Source organism: Saccostrea cucullata, unplaced genomic scaffold (genome assembly GCF_032062105.1).
Source record: "Saccostrea cucullata isolate Sc308-1 unplaced genomic scaffold, CSIRO_AGI_Scuc_v1 ctg192, whole genome shotgun sequence".
Lineage (NCBI taxonomy): Eukaryota > Metazoa > Mollusca > Bivalvia > Ostreida > Ostreidae > Saccostrea > Saccostrea cuccullata.
The window spans coordinates 259,014-283,865 of NW_026932625.1; the positions used below are offsets into that span (position 1 = coordinate 259,014).

General features: G+C 35.3%; 1 protein-coding gene across 1 annotated transcript; it reads right to left on the bottom strand.

Moving 5' to 3' along the window:
• Positions 1-1,611: 1,611 nt before the first annotated feature.
• On the bottom strand, positions 1,612-24,603 carry LOC134235672 (chromatin-remodeling ATPase INO80-like). The gene is made up of 36 exons (XM_062717812.1): positions 24,361-24,603; positions 23,675-23,829; positions 22,753-22,853; positions 22,350-22,417; positions 22,061-22,192; positions 21,683-21,815; positions 21,510-21,565; positions 21,038-21,196; positions 20,891-20,944; positions 19,619-19,822; positions 19,328-19,523; positions 19,086-19,153; positions 18,862-18,975; positions 17,263-17,376; positions 17,077-17,172; positions 16,077-16,279; positions 15,768-15,852; positions 15,528-15,645; positions 15,169-15,254; positions 14,700-14,867; positions 14,422-14,521; positions 14,203-14,298; positions 13,976-14,069; positions 8,241-8,318; positions 7,783-8,014; positions 7,298-7,420; positions 6,513-6,741; positions 6,251-6,378; positions 5,791-5,958; positions 3,611-3,769; positions 3,054-3,156; positions 2,883-2,950; positions 2,652-2,759; positions 2,433-2,532; positions 1,995-2,171; positions 1,612-1,846 (listed from the first exon to the last, which is right to left on the bottom strand). Exons 2-36 carry the CDS (start codon positions 23,803-23,805, stop codon positions 1,770-1,772), a joined length of 4,326 nt encoding a protein of 1,441 aa, XP_062573796.1. The 5' UTR covers positions 23,806-23,829; positions 24,361-24,603; the 3' UTR covers positions 1,612-1,769.
• Between the last annotated feature and the right edge of the window lie 249 nt (positions 24,604-24,852).

Genomic DNA, 24,852 nt, shown 5'->3' on the forward strand with positions numbered 1-24,852 from the left:
ATGTTGCTTTTGATAAAATTCTGAGATTTTCATTTTTAGCTCTACTGGTCAGAGACCAGAAGAGTTATGCGATAGTAAGGTGTCCGTCGTCCGTCCGTCTGTCTAGCTGTCTGTCCGTCTAAACAATTTTTCAAAACGCTACTCCTCCTACAGTTTTGGTCTTGGCAGACTACACTAAGATACATAATTCTGTGCATCGGTTTTTGATTTCAATGAACGGTGTTGCCATGGTTACTAAAAATAGAATAGAATTTTCTGTGAAATTCCTTTAAAACGCTACTCCTTCTACAGTTTTCGTCTGATTTCAATATTACTTGGCACACAATTAGAGTACACTAAGATACTTAGAATAGTGCATCGGTTTTTGATTTCGATGAAAGGTTTTGCCATGGTTATTAAAAATAGAATTTTCTGTGAAATTCCTTTAAAACGTTACTCCATCTACAATTTTTGTCTGAATTCAATATTACTTGGCACACAGGTAGACTACACTAAGATACATAAAATAGTGCATCGGTTTTTTATTTCAATGAACAGTGTTGCCATGGTTACTAAAAATAGAATTCTCTGTGAAATTCCTTTAAAACGCTACTCCTTCTACAGTTTTGGTCTGAATTCAATATTACTTGGCATACAAGTAGACTACACTAAGATACATAAAATAGTGCATCGGTTTTTGATTTCGATGAACAGTGTTGCATTGTTATTAAAAATAGATATGTCTGTGAAATTCCTTTAAAACGCTACTCCTACAGTTTTGGTCTGATTGCAATGGCTTCTTTTCTCATACTTTGTAAGAAGTACAAACCAGTAGAGCTACAGTCTCGACAGAGACTTCTGGTTTTAAGAGTATTCACATCTGCATGATTTACACTGCTCAATATATTGCTTCATAATGCTCTTGAATGTTCCCTTTCAAGCTGTAAATATTTTAGTGAGGAGTAAAGCAAGAGCCTTGGCTAAACATTTACTGGAACCCACTATGTTTCTGTGTTTGTAAGGACTTTTAGGAAGTTTTGGAATCTAATATAGATATGGTAATTTAAATTCATTTTGGTTGAAGGGAATATTGAATATATTCATATCAAACATAAGTTTGAAGAATTTCCTCCTTAATTTCATTTCAGAAAAAGGTTTCATTTTTAAAACTTTGGTCTCAATCTCTCTCAAATTCAAATACATCTCAGGTAATGGGTGTAAATTATCCAGTTTACAGACCATTATTTAAACAGGAAAATATATAATACAATCAACCTAAAGCAGGCGACTTGAAAGTGTCACCACATATCAATGGTTTTTACAATGCTAAGATGCTCTTTGGTTTGTCTGTCCAATTTTTTAAAACAGAGAGCTGCACTTCTACAGCTATATTCTTTGATTACTTTGCAGAAAAATATAACTACCGGTACATCGAACTAAGGTAACAGCATATCTTTCTCACATGAAATACACATACACAAAACTAAATACAATTCTTTGACTTGTTATATGTTTTATTTACTAACAAGGTTGTCATTGGAATTTCATTTGTGTCACTCCTTTTCACTCATTCTCTCTCACTGCAACAGATCAAATCTGCATGTACTGAATTATTCCATGATTGTCAGAATATAAGTAATAACCTCAGATTTATTTGAATCAAAAACGTGTAGCACAGAGGTGAACAATTGGAAATAAAGCCAGCTATTTCCTCATTGTCTGTAGTACACAGGGTGTTGTGAAATAAGTTGATCCATAATGTCAGTAATGTCACTACTGACCAACAATTCTCAAGGTTTCTGTTGACTTGGGGATTCGGATTTCGGTGATTCTCTCGATGTTGACTTTTTAGCAGCAGGCGAAGTACCTGAAGTCAAACAAGATACAGAATCATATAAAATGAATAATCATTCTAAAAACATCTTCAAAGATGTAAGAATGAAAAGCTTGTAAACAATGCCTACTTCTTATAACCATATTCAAAAATATTCAACCTTCTCTGATATATTAATTACCTGCTATGTTATATCCATAAGCAGCGTAGGCTGCTGTCATTCCTGCCTGGGCGCCTGCCAGTTCTGCGGCACTCAGAGATTTTCTGATACTGCCCCGCCCCCTGGGTCTTCGTGGGACCCCGGTGGAGCCTTTAGGTCGTCCCCTCTTTCCTGAACCTCTCTTACCAGTCGGGGTCACTATAAAACATCAATAGTTTCCATTTCAGCTCATAAAACAAACATTTATAGATTCAGGACTATTGAATTTACCAAGAGTTTATTACATTTTTTTTTTTTCTTAAGGTCTGACAAACTTGCAAAATTCTAATAGTTGACTGAGGAAAACAGGAAAGAGTTATTCTTTATTTTTTAGATATCAATAAGCATTAAGCTATTATAATGAATTGTGTATCTAGTTTTAAAATTCAGATTATGGCATTCCTATTTCCTGACACAGACCTGGGGGGAAGCCTGAGTGGGCGTCGTCCACAATAACCAGAGCATCGTTACTGCTGTCATCTATACCAGTCTGATTAGTGGCCTCACTTCCCACAGACATCTGAAATAATAAAACATCACTGTACAATACTGTACATCACTTCCCATAGACATCTGAAATATTTAAACATCACTGTACAATACTGTACATTACTAATCAACTCTATATCCAGTACTTACGACACTAAGGGGGCTGGCGGGGACAGAGTCCATGCTGTATACAGATTCGCTGTCAGCCTGGTACGTCACATTTACATCATCTCCCTTGGCCTTCTTTCCCTCTCTTTTCTGACAGAGAAACACGAGAATATAAACAATGGATCAAAGATCGTTTAAAGTCATTGGAGATTACAGTTTAATGGTCTGTCTATATCTGCTATTTTAAACCTCTCCATTGACAGAGTTTCTAACCTTGTACTCTCTTTTCCTCTTCCTTTCTTTATCCTTCCCTCCTTCTCCGTCTTGTCGTCCCTGCTTTACTGTTTACAGAAAGGAAATACAACACACATGAAAAGAGGCCCTTTTTTATTCTTAAATACCTGAAAGTTAAAGGTGTGTAAGAATATTTCAAAGAACACTTGCGTTTTTTCTCGATTTCTTCATCATCCAGCAGCAGAGAGACAACTTCTTTGGGTTTAAGCATGTCTGTTTTGTAATTCCCACCACTTATCACCATCCTTTGTATCTACAACAAAAATTCTTGTTTAGAGAAATGTTGTTTCAATAAAATAATTTTATTTCAAAACTAGTCTTCTTTCTTCAGGATGAAAATTGTTGATTTCAATAGAAAACTCTATTTCACACAGCTACAAGAAAATTAAAAGAGTTTGCATGGAATGGCAGTTTTTCACCTTTTAATATTTATATTTACAAATACATGATTGAAATGTACATGCATTTTATTCAGATTTCTCTTAATATCCACTCTTCCAATTCCTGTTAATTAATTCCTTATCTTCCAGTTTTCAATGGTTCAAGATTCATGCTGTTACCTCTTTCTTCACCCTGTCTATTTATAAGATCCATTCATTTATTAGATCCACCCCTTACATGTACCATACCCTTTTTCCTAGCTCTCTCTAGGATCCATCCCTTACCACTCTCTTTTTCCCTGACTATTTCTTAGATCCACCCCTTACCTCACTCTTCTCCCTGGCTCTCTCTAGGATCCTCTCCTCTATGGTCCCTTTACACACCAGTCTGTACACGGTCACCTGTTTGGTTTGACCAAGTCTGTGAGCTCGGTCCATGGCCTGCTGGTCTACTGTAGGATTCCAATCACTGTCATAGAAAATCACCTAAAACACAGAGCACAGACAAAATTAACACTCACAGAACAACTTGAGGTTATATTTCTTTTCCTTCAGTTATAGCCTTTAACATAACCTGTAAGGCTTTTTTAATTTATTTCCAAAATTAAAATAAGAAATTTGTATGTAGTAATGATTGTGCATTTTTGCAAGTGTATCAACTAAATGCCAGCCTAAAATTATTTTAACAAGAGGCCCAGGGGCCACAGCGCTCACCTGAGCACATCAGCTGGGAAAAAGCACATATCATGATTTGGACAAACTGGAATCTACACTACCTGAGGATAACTCTACATAAATATTACTAATCATTGCTTTGAAGTACTTGAAAAGAAGATTTTAAAAGGTTTCCCTATATATTCCTATGAGAATTTTTGGTCGGCCATTTTGGCCCCACCCTACCACCGAGGGTCATGATTTGAACAAACTTGAATCTACACTACCTGAGGATAATTTCACATGAGCTTCATCTTTCCTGTCTCAATGGTTCTTGAGAAGAAGATTTTTAAAGATTTTTCCTATATATTCCTATGTAAAACTTTTATCAGCCATTTTGGCCCCACCCTACCCCCAGGGGTCATGATTTGAACAAACTTGAATCTACACTATCTGAGGATGATTCCACATGAGTTTCATCTTTCCTGGCCCAGTGGTTCTTGAGAAGAAGATTTTTAAAGATTTTTCCTAAATATTCCTATGTAAAACTTTGATCGGCCATTTTGGCCCCACCCCACTCCCGGGGGACATGACTTGAACAAACTTGAATCTACACTATCTGAGGATGATTCCACATGAGTTTCATCTTTCCTGGCCCAGTCGTTCTTGAGAAGAAGATTTTTAAAGAATTTTCCTATATTTCCTATGTAAAACTTTGATCGGCCATTTTGGCCCCACCCTACCCCCAGGGGTTACGATTTAAACAAACATGAATCTACACTATCTGAGGATGATTCCACATGAGTTTCATCTTTCCTGGCCCAGTGGTTCTTGAGAAGAAGATTTTTAAAGATATTTCCTAAATATTCCTATGTAAAACTTTGATCGGCCATTTTGGCCCCACCCCACTCCCGGGGGACATGACTTGAACAAACTTGAATCTACACTATCTGAGGATGATTCCACATCAGATTCATCTTTCCTGGCCCAGTCGTTCTTGAGAAGAAGATTTTTAAAGAATTTTCCTATATTTCCTATGTAAAACTTTGATCGGCCATTTTGGCCCCACCCTACCCCCAGGGGTCATGATTTGAACAAACTTGAATCTACACTATCTGAGGATGATTCCACATGAGTTTCATCTTTCCTGGCCCAGTCGTTCTTGAGAAGAAGATTTTTAAAGATTTTTCCTATATACTCCTATGTAAAACTTTGACCGGCCATTTTGGTCCCCCTCTACCCCGGGGGTCATGGTTTGAACAAACTTGAATCTACACTATCTGAGGATGATTCCACATGAGTTTCATCTTTCCTGGCCCTGTGGTTCTTGAGAAAAAGATTTTTAAAGAATTTTCCTATATTTCCTATGTAAAACTTTGATCGGCCATTTTGGCCCCACCCTACCCCCGGAGGTCATGATTTGAACAAATTTGAATCTACACTACCTGAAGATGATTCCACGAGTTTCATCTTTCCTGGCCCAGTCGTTCTTGAGAAGAAGATTTTTTAAAAAAGCCATTAATTTTTCTCAAATTCATAATTATCTCCCCTTGGAAAAAGGCGTGGCCCTTCATTTGAACAAACTTGAATCCCCTTTACCCAATAATACTTTGTAGCAAGTTTGGTTGAAATTGACCCCGTGGTTCTTGAGAAGAAGATGAAAATGTGAAAAGTTAACAACGACGACGACAACGACAACGATGACAACAATGACGCCAGACAACGGACAAATTTTGATCAGAAAAGCTTACTTGAGCCTTTGGCTCAAGTGAGCTAAAAACACAAACAGACAATGACAGTTTAAACAAAAGCAGTTTATGAGAAAAGGGATATGTTTTATTTAATAGACGTACGGTGTCAGCTGCTGTAAGGTTGATTCCCAGTCCTCCTGCCCTGGTGCTGAGTAAGAAGACAAAGATATCAGACCGTGACTGGAAGTCGGCCACCATGTCACGTCTGTCCGAGATTTTGGACGATCCATCTAACCTCATGTATGTGTGCTTTCTGTGCCACATGTACTCCTAAAACAAAAATACATTTACAGAATTTAGAAATACCTAAAAAATTTACCTCTATATATCTGTAATTAGCATCAGAATAATATACGGTTGAGCTTCGTTATCTCAAACTCCGATATCTCGAATGCCATAGATATGTCGAAGTGATGTGGAAGTCCCAACCATATATTCTTTAAGTATTTTACCCTCAATATCTCCAATCCTTGGATATCTCGAAGTTTTTTATCAGTCCCATCAGGTTCGAGATAACGAAGTTTGACTGTATAATGTTCTTATTCAGTTAATTTATATGTACCTCCAACAAGTCAATCATGCGAGTCATCTGGGAGTATATCAACACTCTGTGACCCTCCGACTTCAACTTGGCCAACAAAGTATCCAGCACTGACAGTTTACCTGCATCTGATATCAGAGACTCCTTATCTACAAAAGGATGTGAAATACAACTTTTCTAATATTCACTAAAAATCTTCATTAAACAAGCGTAACAATTTTAATTTTGTTATACTTTGCTAATATTATATTCTTAAATCATGATTTTCTTGGTTATAATATACCTGGTACAAAACAGCCTGAACAACCGTGTACTGGCCTTGACCCCATGATTCCCCCTGTCGGGGCGGAGAAGAAATGCCAGGGATTGTACCACCTAACAAGCTCGTACACCTCTGGGCTGCCATACAAGATACTCAGCAGGCCGTCGGGGGTACCACATAGGTTCTCCTTCATCACCCGCCATGCAGCACCGCGGTCTGAACAGAAGAACCGCTGGGGCTTCACCTGTACCTAAATGTATACAAATAGGTCAAGACAGAAGTGGTGGGGTTTTACCTGTACCTAAATATAGACAACAGGTCAAAACAGGGCATTACCTGTACCTTAATATAGACAACAGGTCAAAACAGAAGTGGTGGGGCTTTACCTGTACCTTAATATAAACAACAGGTCAAAATAGAAGTGGTGGGGCTTTACTTGTACCTTAATATAAACAACAGGTCAAAATAGAAGTGGTGGGGCTTTACTTGTACCTTAATATAGACAACAGACCAAAACAGAAGCCTTGAGGCTCTACCTGTATCTAAATATAGCTGAACAACCTGACATTTGTATTCTTCATTTTCATTAAATTAATTAACATCATCAATTAAAACAAAATCCGAATTCTACTTACAAACAACTGATATTCCCTATTCCGTATCATATCCTTATGAAAAAGTGGGATTAAAACATATCTCTTCATTGTTAAATTATATACATGTATGAATTTCTCTTTGTAGTGGTTCTTACCTTAGAAATTGTGTAGTAGACAAACTTTGGTAGATCTGTCAGTACTGGTTCTTACCTTAGGAATTGTGTAGTAGACAAACTTTGGTAGGTCTGTTGGTTGGCACTGAAGGACTCGGCTTTCTCGTGGAATGTGACGATGGACAGGGAAATCTTCTAGGGACTGTACAGGGTTAGGATGCTGTTCAGTAATAAAATAAGTTAGGGTTAATGTAACAATGACAGGGAAATCTTCTAGGGACTGTACAGGGTAAGATGCTGTGATAAAAAGTTAGAGTTACTAGGATAATGTAATACTGAGAAAATCTTCTAGAGACTGTATAGGATTAGGATGCTGTTCAGTAACAAAAATAAGTTAGGGTTAAAGTGAGGATGGTCTGAGATACATGTATCTTCTAGGGACTGTGCAGGATTAGAACAATGTTTAAGTAGTCATTATTTCTTATAATTAAGGTCAGAATAGTTTTGCATGAAGTTTAAACACCTGCACCAAGGCAAGAAAGAGTTCTAACTCTACTTCAATGTCTGTGTTTTTGTACTTACAGCTTTAGTAGGACTGGAGGGTGAGCTTTTGAGAGGTTTGTGATTTCTCATGCGGATTCTGCGATGAGACGTCGTCTCTTTCATGTAGTGTAGAGTGCACGAATTAAATCCATAGAATGTGGAGGTAGGGCTGGTGAACACCAGATGTCGGAGGTTTCTACTCTCTGACAAATTACTGAAAGACGTTGTTCTAAGTGGGGTCAACAGCAAACTGTCATTCCTTAAAAACTGACTGCAAAAAAAAAAATACTGCTTTTCATTTGTAACTTAAAATATTCAAAGTAATCATTCAAAAAAAAAATTAATAAACTATTTAATATAAGTTTCTTTCATTGTTATTTTTAGGTGTTGATTACATGTACTGTACATTTTGAATTTTGCATGTAGTTTTACAATTAAACATTTTATTCATAAAGAGTAACAAATCTTAAAATGTTAGTTTTATATCTGTACATCACCTTTTGGGAACTTTACTCCAAGTGTGTGAATGGCGAATTTTTTCTTCTATCTTTCTTAAGAGGAAAACTCCCAACCACCTTCAAATAAATGTCAAATATAATTAAACACTATACAGCAAAACTCGGTTATAACGAAGTCACCAGGACCTATGAAATTACTTCGCTATATCCGTAATTTGTTATACCTGTATAAGAAATTCATTAAATTTATATAGCTGGGGATCCAAGATGACTTCACTATATCCGTGAATTCGCAATATCCGTGTTCGTACTAAATGAGTTTTACTGTAGTTAATTGGGTACATAAAATCAATCACCATCATTATGCAGGTACCTCCCCTGATTTTTCTCCATATATGAGTACACAATAAAGTGCCGTGCCACAGCATGATACACCCGTCAAAAAATTACAATTTTCTTGACAGTTTAGCGTGCAAATCACGTCAACCTTGATTCTATGATTTCCATGATTTTTCCATTCCTTAAAATATTTATCCATCCCCTGTGATGTAGGCATTAATCATTATAGATAATACATCATTGATAGATTTCTATGCTGGTTGTGTTAGACCTTGTCAAATGCCCATCATATTAAACAATATCAAATTAGTCTTAACACCTTAATCTATGCGCCAGGTGGTAACAATGCTAAAAAAAACTAGAACTGTCCAAACGGGACAAAATACCCCCCGCTGGATTTTTTCAGAAGTAAGTTTTTCCATAATAAAGATATGTATCACACATGATTTATATAATTTTTCTTCCAGTCACCTTGAACTTCCCCAAATGACCTTGGGTCAAGGTCATGACAAACCCTTGGGTCATAGGCAATCCTTGTATAGAATGAGAACCTACCAAGTTTATCCATAAAAAAGATGTAGACCGGACACGAATTATGAACTTTTTCTTCCAGTGACCTTGAACTTCCCCAAATGAACTTGGGTCAAGGTCAGGACACACCCTTGGGTCAAGGACAATCTTTGTGTGAAATGAGAACCTACCAAATTTATCCATAAGAAAGATATGGACCGGACACGAATTATGAACTTTTTCTTCCAGTGACCTTGAACTTCCTCAAGTGACCTTGGGTCAAGGTCATGACACACCCTTGGGTCATGGGCAATCTTTGCATGAAATGTGAACCTACCAAGTTTATCCATAAAAAGATGTAGACCGGACACGAATTATGAAATTTTTATTCCAGTGACCTTGAACTTCCCCGAATGACCTTGGCTCAAGGACATGACACACCCTTGGGTCATGGGCAATCTTTGTGTGAAATGAGAACCTACCAAGTTTATCCATAAGAAAGATATGGACCAGACATGAATTATGAACTTTTTCTTCCAGTGACCTTGAACTTCCCCAAATGACCTTGGGTCAAGGTCATGAGACACTCTTAGGTCATGGGCAATCTTTGTGTGGAGTAGTAGATTCTAATGTCCCTCCGTAAGAAAGATATGGACGGGACACGTTTGCACAGACAGACGGACAGACAGACAGACGGACAGACAGCTGGACAGCTGGACAGACAGACGGACAGACGGACAAGGTGATTCCTATATACCCCTCCAAACTTCGTTTGCGGGGGGTATAACTATTTTGAGAAGATAAGTCACAGTCAATGTCACAAAGTCATGACCTTGGTGTCATTTTAAAGAACTTCATTAGTGGAGTATGTATACCAAATATGAAGTCTCTATCTCATGTTTCAAAAGTAATGACGAAAGTTCTAAAATGCTATTTTTAGCATATAGATCATAGTCAAGGTCACAAGGTCATTGACCTTGGTGTCATTTGAAAGACCTTCATTGGTGAAGTATGCATACCAAATATGAAGTTTCTATCTCTCATGGTTCAAAAGTCATGGTGAAAGTTCGAAAATGCTATTTATAGCATATTGGTCACAGTCAAGGTCATTGACCTTGGTGTCATTTGAAAGACCTTTATTGGTGAAGTATGCATACCAAATATGAAGTCTCTATCTCTCATGGTTCAAAGGTTATGGCGAAGGTTAAAGTTGACAGACAGACAAACAGACAAACAGATAAACAAACAGACAGGACAAAAAAAATATACGCCTCGGATCTATCGATCCGGGTGCATAAAAAGGCTGGCCATCAAATGACATATGCTATAAACTGACCAGCAGTTCTTCTGTCTAATCCCCAAAGGATATAGATAAGACTGCTTGATCAGATAGCCTTCCTACATTGAACCAGGGTTCGACACTAACGGTAGACCGGCGGCCCGAGTCCACCAAAAAATTGGAAGGTCCACCAAATGTTCTGGACTAGGTGGACCGTCGGTCCACTTAAAATTTAAACACTGTTTTAAAATAAACAGCAAAATTTCGGGTTTTTTCTTCTTTAAATTGTAATCTCAAATTATTAAGTCCTCTAAACATGTACCTGTATTTTACAAAAAAAAAATATATATAAAATGTGTTTTAGGTGATCCAAGAAACCTAGTAAGTAGATATATATTTTACATGTAAAATTGATGACTCCAATAAAATTGAGATGTTAGAACATTCAACAAGGACCTTGAAAAAGAAGCATGTAAAATTCGTGCCAAATTAGCCAGTCTCTCCTCTGTTTACGTAATGCACAGAAAGGTGTGAAAATTACACTTGGTAACAGGAAATCGCTTCACGCCTGAACGCACACTGTGGACCAGGTTTGGAGATAATTAGAATTGATTGACAGCTGCATTTATTTCTGCATTGTTTTTTTTTTTTGTTTATAGATATTCAAACAACCGTGATTTACGTACATTTTATAAACACGGAATCTGCAGTTTCTGTTTTTTCCATTATATCACATAAAAGAAACAAAAGATCACTGTTTTAATATCTGAAAAAATAATAATTTGAAAAAAATAAATAATAAATACATATACATGTACTTATGCCAGTTTTGCATTGCTGTAAAAAATGTTTTAGTCAATATAAGATATATGAAAAATTAACTTGTTTTAATGAACAACTTATATGTAATTAATAATTGGAATTTTAAATTTTATATACATCTGGAAGCAAAATAAATGCAGGTTTTTACCAATGTAATTTAATAATACAAAAATATTTTTAGATTTGTAGATTTATACTTTTTTTTTTTAGTTTTACAATATTGCTGCAAAAATTCTGACTAATGGATTTGTTTCTGTTGAATGGTTAAACTTATCCTTTATAAGTCTGACTGGAATCGGTAGTTTCAAGCTTTGTGTAATGATTCATTCATTAATTCAAACATTTATGAAGGTCCACTCGATTTTGAGAAGGTCCACCAATAATTTTTGACAAGTGGACCTGCGGTCCACCAAGGTAAAAAAGTTAGTGTCGAACCCTGTGAACTCATTAATTAATCTTTAACTGGATGCTTGTCTACTCATTACTACCAAGAGATGAATGGGTCTGCACTATCTACCATAAAATTTTTTTCTAAACATAAAATACTCACAGATTTTTTTGGTTGAGATTTAATGTCCGACAGGTTTCAATATGTAATTCATATGGACAATGGACGTGCTGATTCCACCCCACCCCATAAAATTAGTTTTTAAAATTAATAATATTATATAATATCAGATTATTCTATTATTCAATATCAAACTAAAACTGTCCAAACGGGACAAAATACCCCCCGCTGGGTTTTTCAGAAGTAAGTTCTTCCATAATAAAGATATGTATCAAACACGAATTATGAAATTTTTATTCCATTGACCTTGAACTTCTCCAAATTACCTTGGGTCAAGGTCATGACACATCCTTGGGTCATGGGCAATCTTTGTGTGAAATGCGAACCTACTAAGTTTATCCATAAGAAAGATATGGACCATACACGAATTATGAAATTTTTCTTCCAGTGACCTTGAACTTTCCCAAATGACCTTGGGTCAAGGTCATGACACACCCTTTGGTCATGGGCAATCTTTGTATGAAATGAAAACGTACCAAGTTTATCCATAAGAAAGATATGGACCGGACAGGAATTATGAAATTTTTCTGCCAGTGACCTTGAACTTTCCCAAATGACCTTGGGTTAAGGTCACGACACATCCATGGGTCATGGGCAATCTTTGTGTGAAATGAGAACCTACCAAGTTTATCCATAAAATATATGTATCAAACATGATTTATGAAATTTTTCTTCCAGTGATCTTCAACTTCCCCAAATGACCTTGGGTCAAGGTCATGACACACCCTTGGGTTATGGGCAATCTTTGTGTGAAATGAGAACCTACCAAGTTTATCCATAAGAAAGATATGGACCATACACGAATTATGAAATTTTTCTTCCAGTGACCTTGAACTTCCCCAAATGACCTTGGGTCAAGGTCATGACACACCCTTAGGTCATGAGCAATTTTAGTGTGGAGTAGAAGATTTTAATGTCCCTCTGTAAGAAAGATATGGACCGGCCACGTTTGCACAGACAGACGGACGGACAGATGGACGGACGGACGGACAGACGGACGGACCGACAGACGGACAAGGTGATTCCTATATACCCCCCAAACTTCGTTTGTGGGGGGTATAATTAGTTTTAATTACTTTTCATCAAATTCATTTTAGGCTAGCCAACAAGAGCTATTTTTAATCCAACAGGCTTACCCATTTGCCCAATGATAAACCCATGCTCTACCAGTCAGCTCCTCACACTAAACTCATTAAGTTCTCTCTAATTTGACATGCAATTTTCTGTTATCAAAATTCTTCTTGACCAGTGCTTGATAATTACACTCATGGGAGAGGTAGGGTTTCTCTAACATACATTATGTTTGTTATAGATTGCTGTCAAGTATATATGCTTAAAAAAATAAGTACATGTATTTTCATTATTTAACACTTTTTTAATAAGGACAGTGCAACACTCATACATTATTTGGGATGTGAAAATGAATAGTAATAAGAGACATTTTTTTTAAAATTTCACTTAAATTAAAGGTCTCAGTGACCTTGAAATAGGTGGCGACACACCTTCTACCTAAGATGAATAAACTAGCCAAGTTTAATGATTGTAAGTCATACAGTTTTCTAGTTATGGGCCGGAAAGGATTTTTCCATATTTGGCTATAACTTCTTAATTAAAGGTCAGAGCGACCTACTTATTGTGCGCGACACACCTTCTACCCAAGATGCATCAGATGACAAAGCTAACAGACAGACAGACGTACAGATGGATGGACATGAAGCCTATAACATAATACTTCCCGTCTTAAGATGGGCGTATAAAATATACTTAATACATTCCAGTTAACTACTCTATTTTCTGTATCAGTATAATAAGGCAGCTAAGTACATGTTCATAATTGAGGGAATCAACAAAATTCCAGTTCCCCAAAAACAAGCTTTTTCCCCTCTATTTTGCCTCAGGAAATACTGTAAACCTGCTATATCTGGTGGTGTATTCTTTTTAGCAAATATGGCTGAAAGCAGAATCCGCTAAATAAAGTACATCACTTAGTGTCTTGTTTATCATATGTCTACATCTAGCACATTCAAATAGTGCTACATCAAATCTACACTAATTTGCTTAAAAACTAATTTTTGTCAAATATTGTACAAGCCAAATATAATACATTTACAGTTCTAAATAGATATGCTTCGTGGAACTGGAATCTTGCCAACTACCTTACTGATATACTTTAACTGTATACATTCCAACATGAGGACAAAAATCATATGAAATGCTATAACAAAAAATGATCTGATACATTGTCCTCAATCTCACCTGACCAGAAGTCCACCAAACATGTAGTCTAACATCTCCTTGGGAGACAATTTTACGAATCTGGTGAAGGAGAAACATCGATACGATGACTCATCTACAAAAACAAAGATTAAATTTTGTCATTATCTGTTCCATTGGTTTAAAGCATATTTCTTTTAAGAAACATGAAATCTTTTCAGTTTAAGACAAAAATAGTCTTTTTTAGTTTATGGAAAACTGTAAAATACCTGAGAAAATAGATGAATGGACATTTTCAGGAGAGAAAATGTAGAACATACTGAACAAGATCCTCTGAAAACTTTGTGTCATGGTTTCATAGAGACCTGTCATAAAATAGAACATATCTTTCTGATCACTAAGATGGTATTCAAATGTTGACTTTTTAAATACAAAATGAAGCAATTCTAAAAAAGATTTTTATAAAAGAGAAAGTTTTTAACCCTTACCTTCCTGATAAATTAGTTTTGGCATATGATATGCTTCAGTCCTCATAAAAAATGGTGACTTTATCTCCCGCCTTTCAAAGAGTTCTGAATGGTTGCAAACCTGATTTAAAATGGCAGAAAACACATTGCTGTTAATTAAACTACACATATTAAATTATTAGAGACCAGCCTTTACCTATGATATTTAATTGTATAGTTTGTGTATGGCTACCTTTCTGAACTGCATGACTAGATTCATTAGGCTATGATATTTAATGGTATAGTTTGAGAATGGCTACCTTTCTGAACTGCATGACTAGATTCATGAGGCTGGAGGTAGAACTCTGGGACTGTGTTGTGTTCCCGGACGTCCCCTGTAATATGTCTTCTATTGAGATCTTGTTCTTCACGGCCTGATACAGCATCTTCTGTCTCGTGGTAAGTGGGCAGTACACCAAAATCTCAATCTGAAAAAAAAAAATTGTTTATTAGAGGTCAAACCAGAAGTCTGTGTAGTCAGCGAAAACAGAGCTTAACTTTCTCAGACACACATTATTTGTATTTCATTTTCAGGTCCTTATCCTCACAAAATAAAGCAAACAAGAAATTTGTGCCAAGATTTGTAGTTTGCCTTACTTACTGAACTTTTAGGACTTCTTATATATACATGTAATAAACAAACATATGTAGAAAACAAAAATTAATCCCATGGGGAAAGCTTGGGGGTTACTGTTTAAAATATAAAGAATTTTTATCAAGAAGACTTACTTTGTCAGAGAGCTCGTTCTCCACATCTTTCTTCACTCTCCGTAACATGAAAGGCTTTAGGATCATGTGAAGTCGACTCAACTGGTCTGTAAGGACAGAATCAACAGTATAAAATCTTAATATAATACACACAAACATAAACATATCAATCAGTGTAGAATCTTCGTATAATACAAACAAACATTAACATGAAAGGCTTTAGGATCATGTGGAGTCGACTCAACTGGTCTGTAAGGACAGAATCAACAGTATAAAATTCAAATTTACAGAAATGTGTATAGATTAACCAATCATCATAAAATAACATGAACAATATCTCCAGTCAGTCTAGATCAATTTTGAACATCACTGTAACTTACTTTCATCAATTCCTGACTGTTTTTCTGCATGACTTTCGATGTCTTTAGAAAACCATTCGTTGAATTCATCATGAGAGTCAAACATAGTGGGCATAATAAAATGAAGCAAAGCCCACAGCTGAAGAGATAAAATGATATTTTTTAAAAATACACAGATGTAACATGATACTGATGCAACTGATAAAGATTATTTTTAAATATACAATGTATTTTTCAACTTCAATATTTTGCTAAACAGACCTCAGCCATGCTGTTTTGAATGGGAGTACCAGTAAGTAGCAATCTGTTTCGACAGTTAAATCCAAGAAGAATTTTCCATCGAACACTGCAAAATGAATATCAGTTGTTTACATAAAGGAATTTTGATAAAAAAAAAAAATTGAGTATTACTATAATCTATAGACAAGTTTAGAATACTGAATGCTTACAAATTTCTCTATACAAAAAGAAAAATTGGAGAATTTCATCAAAAAGTGTTGTTTACACATTCAAATTATTCCTTCTACCAAGGAATTGTTCATACTAAGACATGGTGAACTTTGATTTTACCTGCTGCTGCTTTTGATGGCCTGTGCTTCGTCCAGTATCATGTACTGCCACTTGATCCTCTGGAAGTACTTGACGTCCTGGATGACCAGCTGGTAGCTGGTGATGACCACATGAAAGGAAGCCTCTTCTGTGTGTAGACACTTCTGATCCCAGAACTTCCTCAGAATCCGCCGGTCCTGGGTGTTACCCCAGTAAGGCACGATCTGTAAACACAAATTAACAGTATCAGTTAACAAAATCTGTCCATACAAAACAACAGAATCAGTAAACAGAATCCGCCGGTCCTGGGTGTTACCCCAGTAAGGCACAATCTGTCCATACAAAACAGATTCAGTAAATATAATCAGTAAACAGTAAGGTAAGATCTGTTCATACAAAACAACAGAGTCAGTAAATATCCATACAAAACAACAGGATCAGTAAATATCCATACAAAACAACAATCAGTAAACATCTATACAAAACAACAGAATCAGTAAACAGAATCCACTGGACCTGGGTGTTACCCCAGTAAGGTATGATCTGTCCATATGAAACAAGACAATCAGTATACTAAATGAATGATATACAATATTTAAACTAAAGGCTAAATAGTCAAAAATTGCAGTTAAAAATTTTTTTTTCCTTTGATAAAACTTCAGGTAAGGTAAATATTCACCCTAAAGACACTAACAGCAATCATTTAAATACCATACATCCGTTTATTTTCGCGTGTTGGAAATTTTGCGAAAAAGAGGTAGATTAGTACAGTTTAGATTTTGTGTAAGTTATTTTTTACAATTGAAGATTTTTTTTCCTTAAAATGGTAATGTTTTTATGTCACATTATAACTACTGACATAATTTCTGTGTGTTTTATATTTTGCGAATTAAAAATGGTCGCAAAAAATGCGAAAATTTGATCATCGCGAAAAAAAAACGGATATACGGTATTCAAGTGTAAGACAGCTGAATAATTCCATTTCCCACCAATATAAATGTTCTGCTACAAAAGAACCCACCTTGAATCTTGGGACAAATCTAGCACACTCCTGCTGCCAGTTGTGTAGTGTTGACGCTGGAGCGATGACAAGAAAAGGCCCCCAGATCCCCTGAGCCTGTGAAAAAAATAAAACACAAACATAAGATATTCTAGCTCTAAATAATCTGATAATATAATGAGCTTTGTTGACCAGATAAAGCCTAACCTCTGCTAGGTGAGCCAGGAATGCCATGCTCTGGACTGTTTTACCCAAACCCATCTCATCAGCCAGGATCCCGTTAATTCCCTGGTCATACAGATTGGCCAGCCAATTCATTCCCTGTTGATCAATTAATACAACATACAGAGCTCCAGATAATCTTTAACCCCAAAGTGTATTTACTGTATATACTTGCCTATAAGTCCGTTGTATTTTTTGACGATATTCTGGTGGGATTTGCCATTGACCTGCTTATAAGTCGGTACAGTTTTTTGCTAAAATTGGGTGACAATTTCAAGTAAATCCTTGATGTTTTAACCTTGTTTCAATTAATATTTTTATCAATAACACCGATATATAATCTTAACTCATTTAACAGATAGGAAATACTCATTTAAGATACAAATAAAATTTTTAAAATATGTAAATACTTGTTTTTTATGTATAATCTAAGAAAACATAGATTATCATACATATCCAGACATTTACTTCGACAATCGTCATAAATACAAATGAAATACTACATTTCAGCGTCAAGAAAAATACCTATCTCTCTATGACTCGCCTATAAGTCGGACATAGAGTTTAAGACCAAAATTGAACTCCCAAAAAACCGACTTATAGGCGAGTATATACGGTACTCTCTGATTTTCAAATCAATGCAGATTTTGATTTTCAGCAAAATGATTGAAGAGTAATTTGTTTATATATGAATGTTTTGACCTTTATTTTGAGCTTGTAATCGAAGTATGTGTTTTTGAAGAAGGAAAAAACTCCAAAGGTCAGTTCCTGCATTTATTTAAATAAATTTTGCAAACAGCAGCAAGACTTTTTGCTAAGATTGGGAAGCATTCTTTTTTGACAAGGATGATTATACAGTAGGTCAAGGTACCTTAGAGTCAGAGACACAGAAAACTTTTTGTTCATTTAAGATATCGTATCAAGAGTAAACTGAGAGAAAAGAATCTTCGTTAATATGGCAAGTTGAGATAGATGAAAAATTGGCTATGAACTCATAATAGAAAAAAAAGTTATGCCAAGTGCATAGTCCTTCTACATAGAAATTGAATTTAATCTAATTAATCTCCGATTTTCCCTCCTGAAATGTAGATCGTCGTCGTCATTACTAGAATATTCCTGGTCACTCAAAGGCTTTTAAATCTGTTCTTCGTTTTGAGAAAAATTAAACACCGAGTTAACCTCAATTCATATCATTAAGTAAGTCGTACATGTATTCTTCAACTTGCTGTACGCAGTACTTTCATGGTGTAATGCGTATCTATGATTGCTAATGCGTAATTGTATGGTCTATTTTAATTTTCAATGCGTATTTCGTAAAATTTAATGCGTATTTCTGCAAATACCCACCTTATCTGTAGCTCTGAACATAAACATACATCACTAAACAAGCCAATATAAAAATTTATGAACATGCCTTATGTTTCAGAATCCTTTATATTAAGCAAATATAGTTAAGCCCTCATGAAAAAGTTTTACAAAAAGTTTTGGTTTTAACATTCAATTATCAGACTGAAATGTACTCATGGTTATCCTCTCACAATTTGTGACATACAGTATATATAATAAATAGAAAAGCCCTGTTACCTTAAGTTGGTAAGCCTTCAGCGTTCCTTCAAACATACTGGGCTGGGGTCTCTCAGCATCCGTGCTTATTGAGGGGTTGGCCAGATTTAATCCGTACTCATCAAACTGTTGTGTCTGTCAAACAATACCATTACTTAACAGAGGTTATCAGGATTAAAAAGTGCACACTAATTGTTTAAAAAGCTAGTTAAAAATTGGGCTGTATTTTTCCTACTCAGACAGACCTTTGTTTGGTGTTTGTCATAGGCTTCCTGGGCATTCTTCAGAGCCAATGACTTCATTCGTTCACTGTCTAAAACACACAAAAAAATCTTATCTCAAAGATTAGTATATTTCATTCATATAAACTTTAAAATGATAGATGTTTTTGTGCTAAGGTTAACAAACTATAAATTACATGTCATTTTTGCAGGATATGAACGTTCTAAGACTAATCTACTTGATGACTTTCAGATTTTGAGTTTACCGTAGTCGTCCACCGCGACGTCGACCAGTACCCGCCCCTCCACCTCCAGCTGATTCTGAGATTTATCCTCCTCTAACTTCCCCAGGATGTCATTCTTCACCGACTCTGATTCCCCCGTCAGTTTTCTGGCCATGAAATGAGCATACAACTCTGTTTGTGTGATCAGGAAATTCAACTTCCTCTGCTGTCTTTTGGCCTGCAAGACAAATAAAATACATACTGATGTGATTACATGTCAACAGAGCGCAGTGAAAGTAATTTTATATTTTAAAACTTTTTTTCATCGCATACCTCTCGTAACTCCAGGTCCATTTTGCGCTGTTCCTGTGCCTCTTTCTCTGCCTTTTTACGGATGTCCTTTTCTACTTTCTCAAAGCGTTTCCAGTAACTGACCATTTCACGACTCAGCCTCTTCGCCCGGGCTGTACAGTCCTTGCTCATTTTTTGAGAATAGATGGCTGCCTTTCTACACTCCCTCATGCTCTGCTGGGACATCTGAAAGACACGTGTTCACCTTGATCAATTCACCTTTATTTGATCAATGTCCTGAAATTGTAAATTGCTATTTACCATGTATTTGACTTTTCTACCTCAGTGTCCAATAGGAGTCACTCTTGTAAAATTTGTCAAAACTTGACCTACAAAGTTCATTCTGACTTTTTTCTAGGGGTGGAACACACATCTTGCGATACGATACGTATTTCGATATATTGGCACGATACGATACGTATCTCGATATTATGAGAAATTATAAAAATATTCAAAAGAATTAGTATTTTATTTCTTTTTTTTGTCTTGACATTAAATCAACAAATTATTCTATATCAAATCATGTTACTTTGCTTTGAAATTAATACTTGAAGTTCATCAATTTCATTGACTAAAACTTTACAAAAACAATAATACATGTACATACTATTATTACCAAATTACTATTCAGAAATTGTGTACAAATAGTTGTGTAGTTTATCAGGGAACACTGACTAAAAATTCATTTAAAAAACATTGATCACATTTACATTTTTCTTAATTCATTGCTGAAAGTCTGTAGCCAAGTTGAGATTACAAAAAAAGTACAAGATGGACTAAAAATTAACAATATCAAATGTTCTGGAAACGATATTTTCTGTGTATACTATAGCACGCATTACATACTGAACTTTTCTTGTACAATCTTCCGACCAATCTTCCGAGGCTGCTAAAAATGAAAGCGTTTTACCCCTAACCAACAACTTATTAGTTCTAAAGTGTGTTTTCAATATCAACATCATCTCTTCGCTCGAACAAGCCGCCATTTTCCAAGGACAGGTACTTTCATTTTCAATTTTTGGATAGGTCGTTCGTGTATCGTTTCGTACCGATATTTGATTGCTTGTATCGTAAACCGTATCTTGGAGGAAAATATCGATATGTATCGGTGTATCGGTATATCGTCCCACCCCTACTTTTTTCAGAAACACATTTTGATAATTAAATACTCTAGTAAGATAACATTAGCTGTCTCTAGTTATATGTATGTATGTAAAATTATACTGCTTATTACATTCTTTCATGGACACAAACCTTTTTCAAGGACTGCAGTACTTCCTTTCTTGCTGAAACTTTCTGTTTCTGTGCCTGTAAATACATAGAGAACATAAGACAAGAGTTTCACAGGCCTTATCAATCAGGTAAGTTATTTCCTTTAAAAATAATTTTGTATTAGCCTACTTTAGGGATTTCCTTTTTGGCTATTGAGATCCAGAGTCTTTTCCTTTTGACATCGGCTTGCTCTGGAGTCAGCTTCTTGCCTTTCCCTGCCTTAGCTGCCTGGTTTTTCTTGTGAGCTAAGTAGGCCTCCACAATAGAGGGGTCAATTTCTTCCATCTCCTTATTCAGGAAAGAATCATACTGTAAATCACTTTTTATTAGCAAGAGACAGTGTGCTCGCGAAAAATTATTTCTCGCGTATAATAGTATTCCTTAAGATTATATAGAGCAATAACCACAATTCGTGAAAATTTTGTCTCGCTAATCAAGAGTCAATGGTTATCTCGCGAAAATAAGGTGTCACGAAAATTTAGTGATCTACAGTATTTAAAATATAACTTCACTTTTAAGTACTCCTTCAAGTTTTCCTTATTTTTTTTTTTTGTATTCTTTTTATAACTTTCCTTGTATCATTGACACATTTAATACATACCCCATCATCGTCCCCATTCTGATGGTGTTTCTTCTTTTTCATTTCTTTTAATTTATCTGTAAAATATTTCCTCGTTGTTAGGTTTCATAGATATTTGCATTTGTGTGACCAATATGAAAAGAATATGAACATTTTGTTTGTTCTGAAATATGACAATTCTGTTTAGATCTTGCCTTTGATTCTCTTTTCCTTCTTTTTGTGGTCTTTAGAAATCTTTTTCTTGGGTCCTAGGACTGCTTTCTGGTGTTCATGATATTTATCGTAGTTTGACAGTAGTCCTGTACTGTAGTACTGATACTGGTGTAGCTAAAACACAAAACATATTAACAAGAAAGGCTCTCCAAATAATATTTTGTGTAGCAGGAACACAAAACATATTAACAAGAAAGGCTCTCTAAATAACATTACATGTAAAACTCTTTTTTTCCAGTGTAGAGTTACTATCATTACAATTGATGACTTTTAGTTTTTTTTTTCACTTGTACAAGGGAAACATAAAATTTTGTGTATAATATACATAAATAATGAACTTGCTGTGTGTGACAGAATACCTCTGGATCTTGGTAGAAGCGCATCTGATGCTTCCTCTGGTATTTGTGGATTTTCAGCATGTACTGTAAATCTTCCTCTGTGATAGGTTTATCTTCATCCTCGTCTGATGAGCTGTCACTCAATAGAATATTCTGAAATCCAGTCAATTTTGTTTATGATTTAAAGCAATTGTGTTGCCTAATACAAATAATTTAAAGGCTTTAAAACTTTCATCACAAAATTCTGCATTAGATTTACAACATATATTTGATCAAAAGTTTTGAAATCTTAGAGAATTCTTATCTTTACCTTGAGCCATTTCCTTCCTTTCTTTGCTTTACTAAAATTATATAGCCTTGTCTTGTCAGCTTTTCTCTCTGAAAATCATGCAAAACTTAAAGCATATACTAGAAATCCTTTTATTTTGTTGGACTTCATTTTCACAAGAGCAATTCAGTTATGCTATCTATACATACTTGCATGCATTAAAAGAAAGTCTTCATGTTCGTATTTTTCTCAACTTAATTTCTTTTTACAACAAAGTCACAAAAATACTAGAATATATAGTTCTTGCAAACAAATTGTGATTTACAGAAAGATTTGATGAACAATTAATCATGGAAAACTTTTTAAATGATGCTCAACAGATATTTATGTAGAGGTTGTTATTAATGTTAAAATGCCTAGGATAGAAACTGCTGAATGACATTACCTGCTTTTGTGATTGTTATTCCATTCAGAATTTTATTGTCATCATCATCGCGTAAACAAGGCTGAAGAAAATCAAACTCGCTATCCGTGCTATCATCATTGCTGTGAAAAGAAAATCATTTTTGTCCGATATTAGTCCGTCTAAATCCCAAATAAATGTCTATAAAACATACTGCACACACACACACATAAATTGTAAACATGTTTTCCTAAGGAAAAGGTTACAGAAATGAAAGATAAAGAAAATACTGCATTCAGAAATTCTAAACACTTCTTAAAATGTACTTGTTTATTTAAATGTAATATTTTGGCATTAAAACATTTTCATAATGTTTGACATGCTTGAAGTACTAACTTGCTGTCAAAGAGTAATAAAGATTCATATTAACCAGGTCCAGTCCAAAGACTATTTCTACCTACGTAGCTATTAATAGCTACCTAGGTATTTAAAGCTACCCAAAGTAGCTATTTTTACCTACTTCATATAATTTCTGCATTTTGCGACAAAGACAAACACGGCGCAACATGGTAAATATATTTTTTGATATGGTCACACTAATGATGAATACGACAAAAATTTTGCCTAAACATGATTACTTCAAAGTGAAAGTAGTTTTAATACAATCGGCAATTTTACATTCTGCCGTTGGTAGACAAAAGTTTCTATGCAAAATTGATAATATACGAAGTTTTCATTTTTTGGCCAAATTTTTGTCATATTCATCATCAGTGTGACTGTTAGTGTGTGTGTACCATGTTGCGCACGCTAGAATTTGGCTACAAAATGCAACAAGCAGAAAGTAGGTAAAAATAGCTGGATTTACAATGATATAAATACCATTTTTAGCTATTAATACCTACGTAGCCAAAATCAGTCATAAAAATCATATCAAACACTGTATAACTGGTAATTTTACCGGTACCTGACTGGTTCTTTGACCAGGTTTTCCACGTAAGAGAGAAGTGGTTCTAATCTGAGGGCATGCTCTAACTGCTGGAAGTGAACCGGTTCCGCAAGCTGCTGTCCATAATCATGATCCATCACTGCAGACATAACTAATTACACACCGCTTAAAACCTGTAAATATATTAAATTTCCTCATTTGCAAAATGAATTTTTTACTCCATTCACTTTTTAAGTAAATTCCCTGTTCTAACACCATGAATGCATTAAATATCAAAGTGAAAGTAGTTTTAATACAATGTGTCTCCAATGAGTCACACTAGATTTTGCAGATTTGCTACGTTATTTATTACATTGTTTTTTTTTTCAATTAATTCATCAAATTCTTTTAATTCTTCCAGAAAAAAGATTTTTTTTTCTTCAAAGACGAAATAAAGCTAAAATATATTTCTATTAGACCTAATTTATTATCTTTCCTCCCCACCTTACAGTTTCAAAGTCAGATCCACCCCTGAAACTTTCCCTAGATTGCTGATTCTCTAAAACAATCACAATGTTCTGTTAACTATATAAGTACATGTGTCTCCGATTGTAACAAGAAAAATTCATAGCATTTTGTAGATCTACCACTGACTGTCCTCCAACACCGTTTAACATTCACGGCCTCCCCCCTTCTTCATCACTAATCACACGTGCGTCGCTTACCTTTATTTTTGCTCTTTAGCAGACGAAAGAGCACCGGCGTTGAAATTCTACGCGACAGAAAATGTCATTCTTCGTATCAAAAAACATCTTTCCTTACATTGCCTATTATCTTAAAACCTCGACAAATATGGCGGCTTTCGTGCTTTACAGAGAGGCAATGGCTGGTCGGCGTCGCAAAACATTGCTCGGCTCATGACTGCCAATGCGCTTCGCGGGGGGTCCAACGCCATTCGTGTTTTTGTTTAGTGTAAATTTTCGATTTCTTTATTTTGCTTTTGTTTAGAATTTTGGGGTCTGTTTTTAATCATGTTAATTGAAATGATCTTCAATTTGTTTTTAAACCCGATTAAAAAAATTAAGATATAATAAATATGGAATCGTTAAAAAAGATTTTGAAAGTTTTATCCGGTCTTTTCCGGAAATTTGTAAGTGCGCGGAACCGGTGTCCGAAGCTGTATCCTACAACCAGGGAGCGTAGAGGCGCGGCTGCAA